Source organism: Paramisgurnus dabryanus, chromosome 12, assembly GCF_030506205.2.
Source record: "Paramisgurnus dabryanus chromosome 12, PD_genome_1.1, whole genome shotgun sequence".
Lineage (NCBI taxonomy): Eukaryota > Metazoa > Chordata > Actinopteri > Cypriniformes > Cobitidae > Paramisgurnus > Paramisgurnus dabryanus.
The window spans coordinates 32,729,794-32,752,891 of NC_133348.1; the positions used below are offsets into that span (position 1 = coordinate 32,729,794).

The 23,098-nt window shown below is 36.5% G+C and overlaps 2 protein-coding genes across 2 annotated transcripts in view; both read left to right on the forward strand.

Annotated features, from left to right (window-relative positions):
* Positions 1-563: 563 nt before the first annotated feature.
* LOC135750163 (oxysterol-binding protein 1) lies at positions 564-1,810 on the forward strand. The gene is made up of 2 exons (XM_065268949.1): positions 564-741; positions 1,153-1,810. The coding sequence occupies exons 1-2, from the start codon at positions 568-570 to the stop codon at positions 1,366-1,368; spliced, it is 390 nt and encodes a 129-aa protein (XP_065125021.1). The 5' UTR covers positions 564-567; the 3' UTR covers positions 1,369-1,810.
* Positions 1,811-3,429: 1,619 nt separating this feature from the next.
* LOC135750107 (connector enhancer of kinase suppressor of ras 3-like) overlaps positions 3,430-23,098 on the forward strand; it is a 59,103-nt gene continuing 39,434 nt past the window's right edge. Inside the window, exons 1-2 of the mRNA XM_073816316.1 lie at positions 3,430-3,648; positions 19,807-19,970. Coding sequence (XP_073672417.1) covers positions 3,597-3,648; positions 19,807-19,970 — 216 coding nt within the window. The 5' untranslated portion in view covers positions 3,430-3,596. The remainder of the gene's footprint in view (positions 3,649-19,806; positions 19,971-23,098) is intronic.

Below are 23,098 nucleotides of genomic sequence, written 5' to 3' on the forward strand. Positions count from 1 at the left end.
AAGAATTCACTTGAAATTTTTTTTTTTTTAACTAAAAACTAGACTTATTTTCTTTGGGTCATTTTGATAATGAAGATACTGCATCTTGATTTAAGAATTTTTTGATATTTGTACTAAAAACAAGATTAAAATACTAAGTAAGAATGTCATTTTTTTGCAGCTGTCTTACAAGTTAAAACGATGCAAAATAGTGAAAAACACTATAGAAATAAACTTGAATTGAATTTTACTTTAAGAGTTTTGGAGTTCGTTTTAAATCGGTATAATAAATTTAAATATGCATGTGTTTAAGGATTTATTATAATTTACCATAATTAATTTAATAGAATATAACAAATTTAATATAATATAATTGCAGTTACCTTTGCTTTTTACCAGCTTTAATTCTTAAAAGTTGTATATTTATATGCTTAGTTGGAATAAATAAATAAATATAGGATTAATAATTACCATACTGAACTTTATGCTTTACTCGTTTTTTTATATATTTTAAATATATTTCCTCTAGGATAAAAGTCGCGCATGCGCATATGTAGAACGCTACCTTTCAGAATGAGCAGCAGAGTAATGGCTGTTGAATCGGCGACCTCTAACGGTACAACCGATGAAAACCATCCAGAAGAAATAATAGACAAGTGTAAAAAAGGATGGTTATTTAAGAAAACGCACTACACTAAACGCTGGAAAGTTGCGTGGTTTCATATCAGAAACGGGAATCTTTTCTACGGTGTTAATGAAGAGGTAAGAGTGAAGCATAATGATTTGTACATGAAGTCATCGCAGCTTTGCCAGGCTCTTAAGAAACTTATTACAGTGATCAGCTTATCAGTGTTAACTTTAGCGCACACGCGCATGCAATGTATATGCTATCTAGACTAGTTAATATTTCTGTAAAGTAAATAATAATAAAATGTCACAGCCTTGATTGGTTTCTCGTCATGTTGTTGTTATGTTTCCATGACGACATCTGGGGACATCTTTGGGCTTAGTTGTAAGCACCTCTTAAGTTAAGAAACCTCTTAATTGTAATTGTGAAAGAACTGTCAATAAGGTTTTCTTAACTGAATGGGTATCTTTTAACCAGCTGGAACAATATCTACTCTGACCCCAAAATGTACTAAATACAGCATTATGTGTGTCCTTTTTGCCTAGTCAACAGAAAAGTGCATTAATCTGGCTGGAGCAAATATGGATTTGCTGGAGGGTGATGATGACAGATTTGGCTGGACAATCACACCAAGGGACAGTAAACGTACCTTCTTCCTTAGTGCTGATGCTGCAGAAGAGCGCCAGGCCTGGATGACAGCAATTTGTGAAGAACAGCTCAATTCTGAACAACACAACTCAAATGCATGTGTTGTCCAATAGATGCCCTTGAATTTTGTATTTTCCTTCCAATTTTTGGAGTATAATTTTTCTTTATTGGATTGTTTTTGCTTGAACAGTTTAAAGATGCTCTACTGATAGATAGTTCAGGTGTAGGGGTCTGTTGGAGTCTGTCTGACCAGTGTGAAACACCTGTTGGCAGTTGTTGGATCAAAGTAAATGAGACTTAAGAATGTGGTTGTCTGTTGGTATCTGTTGGTGTTTGTTGGAGTTGGTAGTTGTCTGACCAGTGTGAACTGGCCTTTACACAATAATGGAAACTCAAATGTACTGTGCCCATTACAAATGAAGGAAACCTTTTATTTTTTAAACAAGTAAAATATATTTTATGTTTTTTATTTGATACACTCTTAAATAGCTCTGCTTTTTCAAATTAAAGATAAATCAAAGGTTTTGTTAAATTAATAAAAACAATCTGAATGTGCTTTATATGTTTCTGCATGTTTTTTTATGAAACAGTGGATGTCAAAGCACAGGGTGATTTATAATTAGGGCTGTCAAAAGATGAATTGCATACAAAATAAACTTTGTGTTTGCATAATATATTTGTGTGTATTGTGTGTAATTATTATGTATATATAACATACATAAATGTAAGAATTTTTATGTATATATATTTTTAAATATAATATAAAAAATATTAAAATATAAATAAATATATATACATGTAAATGTTTCTTAAATGCATACATGCGTGCGTGTGTGTGTTTGTTTATTTATTTACAAAAAATTACATACAGTGCACACACATTATGCAACAACAAACTTTTATTTTGAATGCTTTTAATCGTGATTAATACTTTGACAGCCATATTTATAATATATTATTAATAACAATATGATACAAAAGTGCATTAAGGAGATTGTATTGCTTAGTAACATATGTATTTTTTCACTATAGATATCACTTACAAAAAATAACTACAGGACTAAAAAAACATGGTTACTAGTTAAACCATGGTTACCACAAAATAAGCATGGTCGTGCTACCCAAACCATGGCTACTGCAGTAAAACTTATAGGTAAAACCATGGTTTTACCAGTAGTAATCAATAAAAAACATTGTTATGTTTTGTAAGAGATGTTACATGTCACATTGTTCTGATAAAAAAACATGTTTTCTGTGATGAGACATTGGCTAATTTATAATCAATGGTTGTAAATGGCCAATGGTGTCAAAATAAAGAAAGATATGGGAAAGTACATGCTTTAAAAATATACACAAGTAAGTCTAAATAAATCTACACTATAAAATACATAGATAAGTTATATTTTGATTCATCGGTAGAGGGCAGTGTTTATCAAAAAAATATCAGTTGCCTGACATTTGAATAATCTGTTTAAATAAATTCATTTTGAAGTTCATTATGTACAAAAAGTCAATTATATTTTGTAAATTGTATATATTTAAAAAAAAATTTTTTTTAGTTTCGATTAGATTATTTGTTGATTTATAAAGCACTGCCCAATTCGTAAATTGTAATAGATTGTATCTAAATTAACATATCAACAGTACCAAATGAAACTTAAAGGAGTAGTTCACCCAAAAATAAAAAATCTGTCATAATTTCTCATCCTCGTGTTGTTTTAAACGTGTATGAATTTCTTTTTTTCTAATAAACACAAGATAAGATATTTTAATTAATAATGGTAAGCACTGCTGTAACCATTGACTTCCATAGTAGGATAAACAAATACTATGAAAGTATTGCATGATGAAGATATTTTGATAAATGATGGGAAGCACACAGTTGATGGCCCACGCCTAAAAAGTTTGACAACCACTGGTCTACGATGCAACTTTCATTTATTTGTAAAGAACCATTACCAACGTAATAGAAAAGTAATGCTAGTCAAACCGAAAAATGACAAATATATGATTTAAACCCAAATTACAGCGAGTAAACAAACACTCACAATGAAATAAAGCGCATATTGCAGCACTACACCAACCTGCGCGTGTAACGTGATCCACCCCCGTCTCTCTCTCTCTCTCTCTCTCTCTCTCTCTCTCTCTCTCTCTCTCTCTCTCTCTCTCTCTCTCTCTCTCTTTGTAGTTTCGGTGTGTGGGTTTGAGTTTGAGCGCTGTTTCTGTGATCAGATCAGATCAGTGTTCAGCTGTTATGAGCAAGACAGCTCATGTATGATGCGGTAAACTTTGGTGAAACTTTAGTGAAACTTTCCGGCTGATTTATCCACACAGCAGAATAATGGAGCCGATAACACACTGGACACCGACTCAGGTTGTAAACTGGATCAGAGGTAAGACGTTCACGTGAATCCTGTTCTCCAGTTTTAACATGTTTACTACTACAATGCCTACACATTGAACAAATTTGTTTGTTAACTCTTTATCATGAACTTTAAAGCATATAACTGGTGATAATAGCTGTGATACCTGTGATATTTGGCTAAACGATGGTTACCAGAGTAAGGGCGAAATCTACCCCCATAACCCAACACAGATACTCGGTGTTTATTTATTTATCACTAAACGTAACCAAAACTTCAGCGATTACTTATCTAAAATAAACTAAAACTCAAAGTAAGATAGAAGAAGTAAGTGAGATATTTGTTTATTGGAAATACTTTTCATTGTATGAATAATATAACGTGTAATTTGGTATTTTGTCATGGCAAAAATTCTCAAAAAAATTCTCAAACACCATCAGTTTTTAATAGTTTATAATTTTTCAGTTTGGCAAACTCATTTGTTTTGTGTTTGAACTGATATATTACTTAAAAAAAAAAAAATCTTACTTAGTATTTTGTCTTGTTTTCAGTACAAATATCTAAAAACTCTAAGTAAAACCTAAGAAAAAAAAGTCTAGTTTTTAGACAATACATATCTAATTTAAGTCAATTTGTGCCTAAAACAAGCAAAAAAATTTAAAAAAAATCTTGAAATAAGTAAACTTTTTTCTTAAACACCCCATTGACAGATTTTTTTTAAACACAATTTCGCTTAAATTTTATGTCTAAAGTTGAGTAGAGTTTTTAGATATTTGTACTGAAAACAAGACAAAAATACAACTGACAAATAACAGATGTCAGTTTCCAGGATTAAGTGCAGCAATTGAATTGATAATAAATAGTTTATTTCTCTAAAGAGTAATAAATGGTTGTTTTGCATATGGAAATATCTTGGTCTGGACGTCATGGTCGGTCATTTGAATTTGGCTGCACTTTTTATGCAACCTGAAACTCATTTATTTAGACATTTAGTCCTTGTAAAATCCTAATAAAGTTTTTTGTGGCTACTTGTTAAGGATGATATGCAACATTGTAGATAACTTGGCTATTGTGTTTCTCTTCATACTGGTTTACATTACATTCATTGTTTGTTGATATTGGAGGTTTAACAGATGTTACTTGGAAAGTGTCATGGATAGCACAGATCCATTTGGGTTAATGGATCTTATACCATGCGTGTGTCATGTTCTCCTTGTTTGGATGTGCTTATGTCCACTATTTGTGTAATACATAGTGCATGTATATTAGAGGAAAGACTTTAAAGGGATTTAGCAATTTTATTTCTTCAAAACATAGTTGTACATTTTTACTCATGCTTTTCATCTTGCTTCAAGGATATCAACAAGGAACCAGTAAGAACTTTAACTGTGAACAAGCAGAGAACTTGGCGTCAAGGTCTCCCACAATATGAAATGACTGTAATTCTGTGCTAAATCACTAGCCATGACTTCTGAGATGGTTTGGGTCCAAGACATTCACACAGTTTTTAACTGAGAGGTTTGCAGCAGATGGATCTAATTATAAACCAAGGTACCTAAAAGGGCCAAAACCTGCTGTTCAGATCCTGTGTAAATGTTGGCTTTTTGTGCTGATAAAGGACTAGCGTAGCTTTCCTGGCACTGTTCGGAGACAATAAGAACAAGGCAAATGTCTATTAAAGATATGTGATCTCCCATGGTCTTTAGGTCTGCAAGCAAGAGCACTGATCTAAGATGGGCTCAGATGATTCAATAAAGCAGTTTACCGATATCAGGCGATATTTACCCATTTCAATATGATCTTACATCAATTACTGTATTGAGTAGTTAAAGAAATAGTTAACAAAAAAAAAATTATGAGTCTTGTCACTAGTTTTTATACTGTATGCGAAACACGAAATCACAAGACACGCGATAACCAATTATCGAATTTCAATCCAATGTCCAGGTGTTTCGTGGTATAGTCACAAAATATTTGATTTATTTATTCATGTTCATGGACACGATTTTCCTCTTTTTTTCCTTTCGTTTTTTTGGTGTGTTACTTTATGTATTGATTTCTGATTTTTTTTACCATTGTCACTTGTGATTTGGGTTAGAACCACTTTCTGTTACATTTCGGACATCCCACCCAAACCCCAAGTCTAACCCCAATGGACAATGGTTTAAAAATTGAAAAAACAATAAATAAAATGACATGACAAAGAAAGTCATGCTCGGGGACACGAAGAACAATATATGGAAAGTGATAATTGTGTCTATGAACACAAATAAATAAATAAAATATTCTGGACTACCACAAAATGCTTTGATATAGGATCGAGACTTTGTATGTATTTTATGAGTTGACTAATTCGTATACATTCATACAGGGTAAATCTTACAAAAATGTGTGATTATCATATAAAAACAACGCCACCCTTAACCCCGCTCCTAACCCCAACATCAAAAAAAGCAAATCTTACAAAAACGTATGAAGGTGGTCGTACGAATCAGCCACCTCGTAAAATACGCACAAATTGACCCTTCACCAAGCCACGCCTGAAAACCGTAACAGGCTAATCGTGGTTTAGCAACGGTAACTAGGCGTGGGACGTCTGTCAAGCTTTCGAGCGAGGGAAACATGCTGAAGCGTTGTGCGTATGGATTGTGTAAATCTGATACCTGGTATCCTAAAAGTTTGGACGGGGTGGTGGAATTTTGTCCCTTCCCGAAACCTTAAACCAAATATTATCTAACGTTAGCTAGCTAACTCAGCACATCATTGATTGGAAATAATGACAGTTCTTTGTTCATAATGCATATATTTGAATGTATAATAAGATGATTAAAGGCAAGACGGAGGCTGACTGACATACTTTAAAAATATTTTGGCATTTTGTTAGTGGACGGCCTACCCCTGAGTACTTCAATCTGATCGCGTCTCTCCCGAGGTTAATTTTATAAGCGGGAGAATGTTATCATTGCAAAGTGGTCAGGCTAATGTCTTGTGTTTATTCCAAAATACTTATAGATAAGCTGTTTGATTTATAATTATTAGATTATTTTCAGGAATTTTACTTCTTTAATTTCTGAAGTTCTGCATTCAGAAATTGCATATTTTATTACTACAAACGTGACATATCAATCATTAAATACACTCAAAATATGAATTATTTTCTATGGAGCCCATTTTCTTTTGTTTTCTTTTCTCCAAATTCGTCCCCTCAGTTTACAAACCATACTCACAGATTATTAAACTGTTTCCTCGCGAGTTAACAATCCGTGCTTTCAGATTTGTAGACCGTACCCTCATTTTTGCAATACGTACCAATAAACCGTCCGCACAATTTCGCAATCCGTCCTGTACTCACAGATTGTAACCCCTCCCTCATCTGAGAGCATGATTTGTTAACTCGTGCGCACGATGTATAAAACTGAAGGAATCATCTGTAAGTACGGTTTATAAACTTAAGGGACAAATTACAAAACCATGATCACGGATTTGCGGATCTAGTTTTCTTTTTTCCACGGGGTGACTTGCCGGGCTCCGTATTTTGCTTCAAAAGACTCACTAGAGTCGTATGGATTTCTTTTATGATGATGGATGGGTTTAAAAAAATTAATACTATTCAATGTCATTACAAATCTAGAAAGAGCTAGGATATTATTATCATACAATGTTATAACTTCTAACGAAAGGAAGTCATATACACATCTGAGCAAATATTGTGCAATAACTTGGGACTGATTTTAATTCATCTTTGAAATTTCTTTATTTAGCAAATGATCAACTTGACAGATGTAGGGCTTACTGTGGCCTTATGTGTTTACTCAGATAAACACAGCTAGCTACCTGCATTAAGCATTAGTGCGGTGAGGTCACACAGCCTATGGCATCAGGTTCATTATAATTGCACTGTGGTATGTGTTTTATTACAGCTTAACTGTTGTTTGCTCTTGAAGCAATCTGCAGGATATTAGTGGAAAATTAGCAAAAACGTGACGCTTTTTCACTGAACTTTGGACTTAGCAATACAAATATCTTTTCTGATCCACTCCTGAGCTACATAAAGTACAAAGCCTGACTACTTAGCCACTGTACATTGGATATAATCAAAGGTATTTAGTTCAATTCCATTAAACCAGATGGAGAAGTATGTTTGGTTTAAAATATGCAATATCAGCAACACAAGTTGTTATTGTGATGATCTGTTATATCGTGCCTGTGGAGTTCACCTGAAACACCCGTCAGACAGTCTGACCTACTTATCTCAGTACAGATTACCTGCTTTCTTTATTTTTGATCAAATCTGCCATTTATATCCTGGTGACATTGTTGTTGGAATAACACGCTGTTCATTGATTGTCCATGGATTACTGTCACACATGACTGAGTTGCGTGACTGTGGTTTGGACTGTTTGTGTATCAGGTGGAGACGTCAGTTTCGTCTTTGTTAGAAACTCTTTACTATCTGTGACTCATACACAAACACACCCACTTTAGCTCCGCCCACCAACCTGTTTAAAGAGATATTGCTGCCACATTGGTCTGTTTGTCTGTCTATTCGTCTGTCTGTCTGTCTAGCTAGCTATTTGTATGTATGTATGTCTGTCTGTCTATCTAGCTATCTAGCTATATGCATGTCGGTCTGTCTGTCTATATCCCTGCCTATATGACTGTCTGTCTGTCTGTCTGTCTGTATGCCTGTCTCTCTATCTGTCTGTCTATATGTCTGCCTATATGTCTGTTTGTCTGTCTGTCTGCCTGCCTGTCTGTCTGCCTATTTGTCTGTCTGTCTGTATGCCTGCCTGACTGTCTGTCTGCCTATATGTCTGTCTGTCTGTCTGTCTGCCCATATGCCTGTCTGTCTGTCTATATCCCTGCCTATATTACTGTCTGTCTGTCTGTCTGTCTGTCTATTTGTCTGTCTGTATGCCTGTCTGTCTATTTGTCGGTATGTGTTTTTGTCTGTCTGTCTGCCTGTCTCTCTATCTGTCTGTCTATATGTCTGCCTATATGTCTGTCTGTTTGTCTGTCTGCCTGCCTGCCTGCCTGTCTATCTGTCTGTCTGTCTGCCTATCTGTATGTCTGTCTGTCTGTATGTCTGTCTGTATGCCTGCCTGACTGTCTGTCTGCCTATCTGTCTGTCTGTATGCCTGTCTGTCTGTCTATATGTCTGTCTGTCTGTTTGTCTGTCTGCCTGCCTGTCTGTCTGTCTGCCTATTTGTCTGTCTGTCTGTCTATATGCCTGTCTGTCTGTCTGTCTGTCTATCTATCAGTCTGTCTGTCTCTCTGTCTGTCTGCCTGTCTGCATGCCTGTCTGTCTGTCTGCCTGTCTGTTTGTATGCCTGCCTGCCTGCCGGTCTGTCTATCTGTCTGTCAGCCTGTTAGTCAGTCTGTATGCCTCCCTGCCTATATGCCTGTCTATCTGTCTGTCTGTCTGTCTGCCTGTCTGCTTGTCTGTCTGTCTGTCTGCCTGCCTGCCTGTCTGTCTATATGGCTGTCTGTCTGTTTGTATGCCTGCCTACCTATATGTCTGTCTGTCTGTCTGTCTGCCTATTTGTCTGTCTGTCTGTCTGTCTATATTCCTGCTAAATGACTGTCTGCCTATATGTCTGTATGTCTGTCTGTATGCCTGCCTGACTATCTGTCTGTATGTATGTATGTATGTCTGTCTGTGTGCCTGCTTGTCTGTCTGTCTGTCTGCCTGCCTGCCTATATGTCTGTCTGTCTGTCTGTCTACCTGTCTGTCTGTCTGTATGCCTGCCTGTCAGTCTGTCTGTATGCCTGCCTGTCAGTTTGTCTATATGCCTACCTATTTGTCTGTCTGTCTGTCTGTCTGTCTATATTCCTGCTAAATGACTGTCTGCCTATCTGTATGTCTGTCTGTATGCCTGCCTGACTGTCTGTCTGTATGCCTGTCTGTCTGTCTGTCTGTATGTATGTATGTATGTATGTATGTATGTCTGTCTGTCTGTCTGTGTGCCTGCTTGTCTGTCTGTCTGCCTGCCTGTCTGCCTGCCTGCCTGTCTGTCTGCCTGTCTGTCTGTCTGCTTGTCTGTCCGTCTGTATGCCTGCCTGTCAGTCTGTCTATATGCCTGCCTATATGTCTGTCTGTCTGTCTGTATGTATGTCTGTCTGTGTGCCTGCTTGTCTGTCTGTCTGCCTGCCTGTCTGTCTGTCTGCTTGTCTGTCTGTCTGTCTGTCTGTCTGTATGCCTGCCTGTCAGTCTGTCTATATGCCTGCCTATATGTCTGTCTGTCTGTCTGTATGTATGTCTGTCTGTGTGCCTGCTTGTCTGTTTGTCTGTCTGTCTGTCTGCCTGCCTGCCTGTCTGTCTGCCTGCCTGCCTGCCTGTCTGTCTATATGGCTTTCTGTCTGTTTGTATGCCTCCCTACCTATATGTCTGTCTGTCTGTCTGTCTGCCTATTTGTATGTCTGTCTGTCTGTCTGTCTATATTCCTGCTAAATGACTGTCTGCCTATCTGTCTTTCTGTCTGTCTGTATGTCTGCCTGTCTGTCTACCTGTCTGTCTGTATGCCTGCCTGCCTGTCAGTCTGTCTATATGCCTGCCTATATGTCTGTCTGTCTGTCTATATGCCTGCCTGTATGTATGTATGTATGTCTGTGTGCCTGTCTGTCTGTCTGTCTGTCTGTCTGTCTGTCTATATGCCTGCCTGCCTGCCTGACTGTATGCCTGCCTATATGAGTGCCTATCTGTCTGTTTGTCTGTCTGTGTGTGTGCCTGCCCGTTTGTCTGTCTGTTTGTCTGTCTGTCTGATTGTCTGTCTGTCTATCTATATGCCTGTCTATCTCTTACTTATTTTCCCCCTTTTTGCATGTGAAGCTAATACATTTTTTGATTAAATAAACAGAAATGACCTTACATTTGAGAATTGATGTGTTTTCATCCTGTAAATTGGATGAAATAAATTGTTCTGTAATTGTTCAATAAACATGACTACAGTAAAGTTTCTGACAAACTCCAAAAATGGGATTTGGTTCCTACAGTGGGAAAGAACCCAAAGAACCATTTAGATCCAGTCAGTGAATTGAACTGATTCATCAGAGTCAATGAGCTCAAACAGGAATCTGTTATATCACTACTGGAATTCACCCAAAACACACAAGCAGAGCATCAGGACCTTATGAACAGTGAGACAGCCATTTATGTACACACTTTATTGAAAAATGTTAATTCTGGATAGTCTAGATGGAGAGTGTTGCTTTTTTTCTATTTCTCTCTGTCATCCCCAAGAACACACTTTGTTCTGGCTCAACATCTACCAATAGAAAAGACTGATGTCACATCACCATTGAAGGGGACACTAAATGCACCAAATGCTTCTTTCATCCACTCTTGCTTTTCATGAGCACACTTGTATCTGGTAAGAGAGGAGCGGTGCAAACATTCTCTCTGTTGACCCCCAGGTCGTGGAATGTGTGCCAAACTTCACTTATTCACAGCTCAGACAGACAAGCACACGTCCACAGTGATGGTGCAACGATAGTGATGTCTAACTAATCACTACATAACCTAAATGATAAAGAAAGCCAAGAATAAAGCAGGACTGACTTTTGGGATTGTAGAAACAAATTGTATATAAAAATCCAAATTTAAATATGATAGCTATAAAGTATGTTTATTAAAAGTTGAGGAACATCTTCAACCCTATACATAATAGCAAAATGCTGCTAGCTAAAACAGCTAGATTCAATATGTTGTTGCATTTCAGTAAACTCAATTCAAAACAAATGGACAATTATCACAGACATTAGCATTAGCAAAAATGTCTTTTTGTCATAGCAAAACAACAGATAAGAAGTCGTCGATTAAACTGTCAACCAAAGAAAATGTTTATAGCTAACACATATGGTTAAATAGCACAGACTTTTGAAGATAAATTTAATAACTCAATTAACTCAACTCAAACCATTTGAGGAAACCGATTGTCTTAAACCATTTAAGTTTTAATACAAAGCCCTTTTCACACAGATTTTCCGTAAGATACACGGGACAGGCATCCTGGAATTTTACGGGACCGCTTGATATTTTATTCATTCACACTGCCAAGTTTACACGGCATCTGATGGTCCCGGAAAGACACGTGACATGTTGAAAGTCCCGCCCTCTCTTCTACGCAGCGTCTGAAGTTTGCATATTATTTATTATTTCTCTCTCCAGAAACAACTCGCGTGCATTTTTGTTTATGATAAGACTACAAAGGAGCGCGTGAATGCACAGTTCTATTCTGGTGAATGATCTCAGCTTCAGAGTGTATATTTGACAAGCTCCCTGATTTCTGCTTTTATACAGTTTTCAGACATTTCTCATCGTGATTGTTTATATGCATTTAAAACCCGCATTTTGAGGAGCTGAACAATATATCTCGTTGGGATGACATGCGGGTATTTTCGTTTATTATAGCTCAAATGAGCACGTGACGCGATATTCTTTTATGCTGCTGAATGATCTCCGTTTCAACGCAGTAAATGACAAGCTAACTTACCTGATATCCGCTTCAGTCTAGTATGCTGACATTTCTCGTAGTGAATGTTGTAAATCCCTCATTTTAAAGAGTTGAACCAACTTCATGTTGCCATGACACGCGCGTCCTCACTACGGCACGTGCGTCATTGTTTATGCGTCTCATATATCATTTCCTGATAACTGCTTCAATCTAGTTTGCAACATTTCTCGTGGTGAATGTTTATATACATGTTAGTTTGCAACATTTCTCGTGGTGAATGTTTATATACATGTTATCTCTCGTTGTAAGGAGCTGAACCATAACTTGTGTTGTGATGATGACGCGCGCGTCCTCACTTCGACACGCCCTTTATGGCATTCTTGTTCACACAGAGGGTTACCCGCGTATCTTACTAGGTCCTCTTTCCGGCAACGATCCCAGAAGATTAACGGAACGAGTTTTTGTTCACACAGACGCTTGTCTGGCAATTTTACGGGTATTTTCTGGGACCAGAGGTCTGTGTGAATGAGGTTCAAGTGTAAAAAGTGTAGTAATCATGTTTTTTTGTGTATAGATTACTAATAGCAAAACCATGGTTTTACTACACTATTTTGTGGTTATTTTGTGGTTTTACTACAGTAACCAAGTTTTTTTTTTTTTTTTTAGTAAAACCATGATTAATTTTCGTTAAATAGGCACTTATATTTAAAGCTCCCGTTCTTTCTGTGATTTTATAGCTTTGATTGTGTTTACAGTTTGCAATATAACCTGTATTCATGTTTCACGTGTAAAAAACGCGGTATTTTTCACACAATTTACTTGTCTGTATAGCGCTGTTTTCACTGTCCTCAAAACGGGCTGATGTCCTTGTTCTATGAAGTCCCTCCTTCAGAACTGTAGTTTGTTTAGTGTGTGGTGATTCGATAGCAGCTTAGCTTAGCAGAGCCGTTTGAGCCAAAGCTGGTGACTGACGTATTCATGTGGGCGGAGTTTAGTAAAAAAAAAAAAACGTTTTACTGACGTCATTAAAGCAGGAAGTAGAGGACTGTAGTCCAATTTAGTTGTATCTTCATTGTAGGCTTTGAAAGAGGAATTCTGTTAAAGAAAATATATCGCCTGGCAGTGAACTTTGAGCTTTATCATTTTACAGGTATTATTTATGCTATTATAGCAACATTACACACTAACTAGGGTTTAAAAAATGGGATCAGGAAGAACGTGACCTTTAAGTTCACATTTCTCATATGTGGCAATCGGTTTCCTTAAATGGTTTGAGTTGAGTTAACTTAACATGTTGAGAGGCCATTTACGCTGCATTTTTTGCATTTTGGATGTTCGTTTAGACGTCAACATTTCTTTGTTCACATGTCAACGTTTGGGGTCCTGAAAACGTACGCTTTTGAAACGGCATTATAGTTTTCTGTTTAAACGACAAAAACACAAGATGTGAAAACGGTGACATCATGCACATGTGTATTACGTGTTGTTCATACTACAGGCATGTGCGAGTATTTGACAACCATAATAATAATGGCGGACGGGTCTACAGGACTGTGTTTATGCTTCTCAAGGTTCTAACTTTATTAACGCTCCTCCAACGAAGTTTACAAAATGTTGCCGCTTTATTGTCCAGTGTCACTTGTAGTAATAAACCTACCTCATCTTATTAAAAACTGCTTGATGCTTTCGCTGTCTTAATCACTTGCATTTATGACTCTGTAGAAGAATGCGTATGCACGCAGGCCAGGCACTTAGCGGCGGTTTCCTGGACAGGGATTAGACTAGTCTTAGACTAAAATAAATGTCAGAGCTGTCCAAACGGAAAACAACTTGCACGGTCATATCTTAATATGACCCATAATATGGTCCAGGAAACCACCCCTTTGTGTTTGTTTACTAAGTAACATCACCAAATATTGGCTTGGCACACATAATACAGTGTTTAATCGTTATCCTGGATCTGTGCGAACCGGTATTTTTTAAAAACGCAAAGGAAAAACTTTTCCGTTTTTAGTATAATTGCTGGTGTGGAAACATGCCCTTGTACTGAGGTTTGTTACCACCACAGTAGGACAGAAACACACATTAAAGCGTGTGAGAGAACATATAAACACTGTGGCGCTATCAAAACACTGCTCTGTTTGTTTGAGTATCCCGACCAGCATAGCAAAGCAACAGGTGCACAGCCAATGGTGTGAATTTGGGACGGGAATGTCTGTTTTAGAAACAATTTTGGTATTATTTCGCATAACCGTGCCACTAAAATGACACATGTACAATAATTCAACATGCTTGCATTACGTAGATAAGCAGTCACATCAGCATTTAAGTACTTTTGCGTAATTAGTTTTTTGTCTGGGAGACATGCTACATCCCTTACAGAATTGCTTCCTTGTTGTGTTGTATAATGCAAATACAGGACACAGCCTGGATAGCAAACAGGGAGGCGTTGTTGTCTGGTCCAAGAAAAGAATTAGATTGTTTTTTAGATTTCTGCTCGCGTGATGACTTACTAATTTGGTAAACCTGACCTTTGATTTGGTGGCCAGATGAGTTGGTTATAAAATATGAGGATTTACATTCCAATCCGGTTTAGCAGACAGAAATGGATTCAACCCGTGACATCATCGGACCAAAGCCATGAACATGATGCATGCTTTGTTTTAGAGGAAAATATTTTGTTTGCATATTTCCGTTCTCAAACGGCTAGCAAAGGGCAGACGTGGATCGGCGTATTATTCATGCAGGCCTTGATATGGAGTGGAAGAGAGCTCCACACTATTTTCGACTCCTGGAAGAGTTTCAGACGCACCACGAGAACAATAAACATTCTTCAAGTCTCCAAAGCCCAGCAGGAGCGTTTTAGAAATACACTCTGCTACTTGCTTTTGTACACACACTGACTTTCTCAGGCCAGACCTATCAATGAGAGACTCCATCTGGATTATATAGAGAGAAAGAGACTGTGGAGGAGAGATGCTGAAGCATGGGAGGCTCTCTAATGTGGCGCTTTCCCAATTGTTGGTTGGGGAGAGTGGATAGGATGTGGATGTACATTTTGGGGCCTTGTGGTATGGTATCTACTATATGAATGCATTTTCCAGTGGTGTCACAGGTAATGTTGGGACCTGTCTTATTCCTCCTGCTATAATAAATACTCGCTCATTTGAAAGTCACTTGGGACAAAGCGCCTGCTAAGTGCATAAATGTAAACTTCAACAGCTTGAAAAACCACACTGAGAAGAATGATTCTGTTGAATTCACCCCTCAAGGCAAATGTTTATATCCAAGGTATTTTTCCAAGGTAATCGTTGGTTAGTTGTTTGTCTTGAAAAGTTGGTAACCGATAAGAATTTTCACTTTTAAATTTGTGTTAGAGGGCCCCTATTACGTTACTTAAAACAACATTATTTCACACATACTGTACGTTATTGTTGCTTTTCTATGCCCAGCCTTCCTGAAATGCATAGATTTTGTATAAAGCGCATTGTCCTGAAAAGTGTCCTCTGATTGGCAAAAAATTATTTTCAAGAAAAAAATTCCTAGTATTTTTGTCTTGTTTTCAGTAAAAATATCAAAAAATTCTTAAATTAAGATGCTTTTTCTTGATGAGCAAAACGACCCAAGAAAATAAGTTTTTATACCAAAAATATCAAATTTTAGTGGTGCATAAAACAAGCGAAAAGAAAATCTGCCAATGGGGTAAGCAAAAAAATCATGCATTTCTCTTGAATTTAGTGTTTTAGAAAAAATTTCAAGATTTTTTGCTTACCCCATTGTCAGATTTTTTTGCTTGTTTTGACTTATTTTCTTGGGTCGTTTTGCTCATCAAGAGAAAGCATCTTAATGTAAGAATTTTTTTATATTTTTACTGAAAACAAGACAAAAATACTAATAAAATGTTTTCTTGAAAATAATTTTTTGCAGTGTACCTCTGACATTAGCCGGAAATGTGACGCCACTTACCATGTTTGGAAGATTAGCTCACAATGCAATACTATCAGGAGTTAATATCGTCTTTACTAGCTTATCAAAACGAGCCAAATCTGATCCAGAAAATGCAGATGTCCAAGCTGATCGATCAACTTTACATGCGTGAACAGAACGTAACAGATTGGTATTGTAAGGACACTAAAACATTAAAACCATGTCTGCATTTGGTCCATCGTGTCCAGGTCGCCAATCCTAGGAAGTAAACTGTTGCCTACAATCTGTGTGTTTGTTGTAGTCCAAGAAAAGAGATTTACGTTGGAGATGATAACTCGCGTCATCATTTCACTTTGGGGTTTGTACTATTTACATATTATTAACATGTACTAATATACACCTACACACCAAAGGAAATGTAAAATCGTGAATCGGACAATAGGTGCTCTTTAATGTTTAAAGGTGCAAACGTCTCTTTCGCCATTTGTGTTCGAAACTAAAATTGCAGGTCACTTAATTTCCGTATTTAAAAAAACAAATAAAATAACATGTGAAATACAAATCAACAGCTCAACTTATTATTCATTATTTCAAGCTTACAGATGTGTATCTTGGTGCGGTATGATTTAAGATTAAGTTTATCTACCGGCTCTTATTTTTAACATATTATTAACGGATTGCACTTATTTGTTCAGGCTTCTCACAAAAACGAAACTCCGCCCAAAAACATCTTTTATGTGTTTCCTTCAACATTTACAGATGCACTAACAGCCACAAAGGCACATGGTTAGTATTTATTATTAAAATACGTGAAGAAAACCAGTGTGATGCTAGTTTGCTCACACTTCACTGGTGAACTGTGTTTGTTGCTAATCTCTTTTATGTAGCAGCTTTCACTCCGACACTTTCATTGGCTTTGTGTCTCCCGGTTTGAGAATGCAGCTGTTGTCTCTCATCGGGGGTGCTGAGGGTGCAGGGTATTCGGGGGTCCGTAACTTTGCCCTTTGAACCCTCTTTGCCTCCTTTTTTTGCTTTCTCTTTGATTTTTAGAAGTGGCTTCTACCCCCCACAAAGAGCCTCTTTTCACATAGAAGTCACACAAACTGGACAGAATGGGTTTTCAGTCCACCTCCGCTGCCTTAAACCATAGTTTAACAGGCTTTACTGTCTCTTTTCCAGACGTGGTTTGCACAAATGCATTTTCAGTCAACTCTGGGGACTGAGGTTCTGTTTGAGTGAATCAATGAAAGATTATGTCTAGGTCATATCATGTCACCGTAATATCAAAAGGAACAAAAATACCCTGCTAATTTATTTATTAATATATGACAGGTCAAAACCAATTAAACCTGAACATCATAGTATGTTTAGCAGCAGAGGTATATTTTTTATTTCAGCTGTGATCATACCATATAATGCACATGGTATTCACCTTATTTTTAACTTAAATGTGGGTGCCACCATCTATGAGCTCCTTTGTGTAAGACTTCCGGTGAGCCACTAAAGCTAATGGTAGTCGTATTGTGAGTGACACAGGTGTGCCGTTTGACTGGCTAGTTAATGTTTATTATGAAATCCTGGAAGACCGGTAGCATTTGTGCAGTTAGGGGTTGCCATAATAGCTGGTACAAACACAGTAAATCTCTACAAAACATTTGTTTTAACTATAATATACGCCCAAGAGCCGAATGTGCACCCATGATCTGTATTTACAAATCTATCCAGTAAAACCTTTAATAGAAACTGCAGTAAACAATAAATACAATAATTGTTCAAAAACAACTAATATTATGCTGAAAAAATATGCTGATTTAGCTGATTTATTTATTCTGCTACTATATATTATTACAAAAATGATATACATAAACCGCTTCATATAATGTTTATAACAGTTCTGAATGTGTCTGTTTGTGTTTTAAATTAAAAAGTAAATAATTTCAGAAGCTCATGTATCCCTTAGGTACGTGAGAAGTAAGGATGCTTAACGATTAATTACGATTAATCGTTAGCAGAATAAAAGTTTTTGTTTACATCATATATGTGTGTGAACTGTGTATAATAACTTTGTATAAATAAATGTACACACATGCATGTATATGTTTTAGAAATGTTTACATGTGTATATACATTTGTATATTTATGTATAATTTATATTATATATAAATATAAATACTTAATATATAAAAAAAAATTCTTAAAATTATACATGAATTCATATTTTCATATTTATATATATATACATATTTATTATACACAGTTTACACACATATGTGATGTAAACAAAAACTTTTATTCTGCTAACGATTAATCGCGATTAATTGTTAAGCATCCTAATTAAATTCTTTATAAAAACAAAAACAATACTGAATACATGTAATAGTTTAATATGTGTATTATGGTTTGTTCAAATTACTTACAATGCTGCTGACTATCGGACCACGTGAAGCTTGATGTGCCGTCATATAAACTCAAACAAGTCGATTAAAAATTGCCATTTAAAAAAAAAAACTCACACCAGAGGGACAGTTGTGACAGGTTAAAAACATGAATTCTTGGTCTATTCCATGTATTAAACACTCGACTGACTTTCCCATTAAATAGATACTGGTATGCCCCTGTGCTTTTATATTTGCACATTGAAGACCCATCACCTCTGATCAACAACAAGAAATGATTAAATATATATTCATATGATATATCAGGCCACTTCTTCATTTCATCCCCCCACATGGCAGGTGTAGTAAATATTTACCATAACATTTTTAATCATGTTTTGTGCGTGTTCCCAACGGCCGGCTACTGAAATGGAAAAAAGTGAAATGGAAAAAAGTGAAATACATCACATCTTCCGTGTTTGAAAATAAGGTGGATAATGTAGCAAGAGACCTAGTACTTCATGAACTCTCAGATACTCACGTGCTCTTTGTGTGTGTGTTTGTAAAAGTAATGACACAGCAGTCTACTTACAGTCCTGCCCAAGAAATTGGCACCCTTGGTAAATATGATCAAATAAGCCTGTGAAAATTCATCTGCATTCTTAATCCTTTTGATTTTTTAATTTAAAAAAATCACAAAAATGTAACCTTTCATTGAATTATCAAGAATTTAAAACAGGGGGAAATATCATTATGAAATAAATGTTTTTCTCTTTGGCCACAATTATTGGCACAATTTTATTCAATACTTTTTATTGAGATATTTTACTCATAAGAATTTCTGGGGATGCCAATAATTGTGTCCAACCAGTATTTGAGAAAAACATTCATTTTATAATGATAATTCCCCTCCGTTTTAAATTCTTATTATCCAATGAAAGGATACATTTTTGTGAATTTTTTAAATAAAAAATCAAAAGGATTAACAATGCAGATAAATTTTTACCGCCTTCTTTGATTATATTTACCAAGGGTGCCAGTATTCCTGGGCAGGACTGTACTTAACAAGTGGTCAACACCCATAATTGTGCTGCAGGTGTGTTCTGATCCGAGTGACTATTGATTGTTTTGGCTCTGTGTTCAGTCACACTTAGTAATTTGTTTATAATCTTGAGTCCTAAAGAATATTAAAATACAGATCAGTTGTGGTTGGTGTTCATATATATTACATTTATCTGTTCTCAGATGAGTTTTATAAAAGTATCTGTACATGAGAAATATTCAGGGGCAGGACAAGACCGACAAGTGCAAACGTCTTACAGTATGTTGACTCAGGGTCTGAATGTTTGCATGACACTTACATGGTGTCAAAACACACATAGGTCTCCTGAAAGAAGCTTTGTGTTCACTCTTTTTCTCTCCGTCTCGTTTAGGTCTGGATGACAGTCTCCACCAGTACATTTCAAACTTTGAGAGGGAGAAGATCGATGGAGAGCAGCTTATAAAGATCTCACATCAGGATCTAGAGAAGCTGACGATGACCCGTGTCGGCCATCAGGAGCTCATTCTGGAGGCAGTGGATCTCCTGTGTGCATTGGTCAGTCATGAAAATTAAACATGTTTTTATGAATAGTAATCAATAATACACCAAAATAACATGGTTACTACACTTAAACTATAATAAAACTATGGTTGATTTTTTTTTTGGTCTTCCTCTGCAACACAGCCAATCAGATTTTTTAGAGAAACTTCGTCCAATCACTTTTCTCTCCATCAGGAAGTGTATATTTAGCACGTGACTTTAATGTACCAAATAATAATGCATTAAAAATCTGTTAAATTATTCTCTGATATCTACATAAAATATATGTGGATTTATTAAGGGCAAAAAATTATACATTACATGTCCACCCTAGGGTTTTTCTTTAGAATGAAATGGTCTATTATTACCTTATTTGAAAGGGTCATGAATAATAATGTTGAGCTTTGCTCTGATTGGCTGTTTCTCAGAGCAGCTCCTTCAGTAGCTCTGTGTGTGTAAACAGATTTTATGTTTGTGTCTGTATCCTACAAAGATACAGAATTTGAGGAATAATCAATTGTTTGGAGATTACTAATGGACGTTTCTGAGTGATAAATTTGTGTTTTTTCAGTATGGACCTGCAAAACGTAACTGTAACGTCAATAGAAGAGTATCAGCCTAAACGCTAGCATATAGCATTAACTAGCATATAGCGCTAACTCAGCAGTCACAACTTTGTTTGTAGCACTGTAACAACATTGTAATTAATTTAATGTGTAATTTAATGTTTGGGGCATACATCTCGACTGTAACGTCACGGTCTGTGTTACGTTGAGATTGGTCTGTTTTGCATGCACTGGAAGAAAGAATCGTCGTCAGAACATTCTACTGCACATTGTATAGTCTGTTTTTACGTGTACGAACGTGCATGGTCGAACTCAAGGACTTGCAAAGTATAGTTTATTTGACTCGTACATGTCCACAGACATTACAAATTGCAATGCATATCCTGGGCTACATACTACATTCTCATGTAGGTGCATGCACAACCTAAGCATAAAATGTATGTGGGGTTTCAAAAATCCAGTGTTTAGTGTACAGTTCTCGCATACTCTTCTGATGACGTCACACGCATTTACGCATAAAAATGAACCATATTGACCATATTTAAGAAATCAAATGAAGGGCATTTCATTGTCGGATACAGCATCTGCTGAAAGGTGCTTGTCTGAGTATGCAAAGCATAAAGAAAATTTGCATGCTATGTATTGTACACATAGTATATACTTAAGAAAGAATAAAATAGTATACTTTTCCATACACAACCAGTTTTTTTTTAAATTTCTCTAAAGAGAAAACGAGTCTGTTCCTCCAAACTAATTGTATTTTTAGTGATGTTTTCACCTAAATTGGAAACTTTTTATGCATTTTGTCTAATCATTTTCATGACATAGCGTTTTGGGGTCCAGACAGCATAAACTTATGAAAGCGAAAGTGCAAGTTTTTGAAAACTACACCTTTGTTGTTTTGTGTAAACGTCAAAACCTGCTTATCTGTAAACGGTGATGTCATGTGCATGCGTATTACATGTTTAGTCTACAGACTTGCGCACGCACTTGAAACAAGTGTGCCGCACAAGCCCTGAAAAGTGAAGCCAAAACGTCTCGATCGCCCCCCAGTGACTGGTCCCAGTATAGGTTATAAACCCCGCCTCCCCATGTTATTCAATGGGACTTGAGACCAACAAAAAATTTAATTACACTTCAATAATCTTTTTTCCGAAGCTGGTTTCTGTCATTTACTGTTTCATCACGCTGATGTAAATTCAAATGTTTGTTTTTAAAATAGGTTTGTGTTTAGTTAGTCATAGGGTCTTGATTTCGCGGCATTCCTTCCTGCTCACTACTGCGCATGATTGGTCCCGAAAACGCTACTGCGCAGACTCAAGACCCAAGATGTCAGCGCCATATCGGGACACTGGCGGCTTCACTTTTCACTAATGGAAGAGAGCGAACAGGCGTCGTCCATCTTTTTTTACAGTCTATGACTTGAAACATAACAATAATGGCAACCTATAGGATTTTCTTAACACTTCTCGAGCAGTTTACAAAATGTTGCTGCTTTATTGTTCAGGGGCACATGTAGTAATAAACCTAGCTTATCATCTGTCAAAACATATTTTTACTTTTATTACTGTGTAGACGAATGCATATGTGCGCAAGCGTGTAGTGCTTATTTACAAAGTAACATCGCCATCTAATGGCCTGGCACACATAATCCAGTGGATTTAAGCGTCTTTACACGAATTCGTGTAAACAAGGATCTTTTTGATAACTTTGTCATGCATGTGTGAAATTACATTTTATCCTTAAATGTTAATCATGCCACATAAATATATATTCAAAACAAGAACTATTTTGACTCAGGAAGCTAAATATTCAAACACAAACAGAGTTTCTCTAACCTAAGACGAGAAGTTTCTTCATGGTTTGGGCTTTGTTATAGGTGGAGGCTCTGCTGAACAGGAAATCAGAGATTTCCAGGCATTCCAATCAGCTGTTTTTGCTCACTTCCTTCCCAAGATTTCCTCTGACTTTCCCTGCTCTTCTGGAAAGTGTCAGTAGCTAAAAGCGCACCTTAAAAAAAGAAAAGAAATTGATTGCATATAGTAACTACGTAAATAAAACACACAGAGAGTGCATCATAAGAGAGTCTGTGTGTTTGTGTACGGAGGCAGTACTGATTGTTATCATTGAACCCGTGCTCGCCGCAGCTCTGTCCTAACATTGTGTTAAATATGAATAGGGAGGGTCAGCTGGAACAAACAGTGTCCACTGTGTCCATTCAAACTTCATTCTGTCAGGACAGGAGACTTACACGGGCCTTTATAATAGGAGACCGGCCGCTCCATGAGTAGATACAAACTGAGATAAGATCCTCTATTTTAATTGACAAGAGCATCTTTACAGATTTTGGGGGAAAGGGGGGCAAATTTGAAGATGCTTTTCTTATTATTATAAAATGTGAATAAAACCATAAATAAAGAATAAATGACTCTTAACCTTTGAATAATAGTATGCATATTACCAGTTTGTGTTTTCTGGGAGAAAATATTGGGTGAATTACCATTTGTGACTCTTTCTTTAAACATCACCTGTTTAAAGCCGGGAACCTGAATATAAAAAGCTGTGATGTGTAACAGA

Coding starts and splice junctions, on each gene's coding strand:
- LOC135750163 (XM_065268949.1), top strand. CDS start 568: ATGGCTGTTGAATCGGCGACCTCTAACGGTACAACCGATGAAAACCAT. Junction 742..1,152: donor TCTACGGTGTTAATGAAGAG/GTAAGAGTGAAG, acceptor CTTTTTGCCTAG/TCAACAGAAAAGTGCATTAA.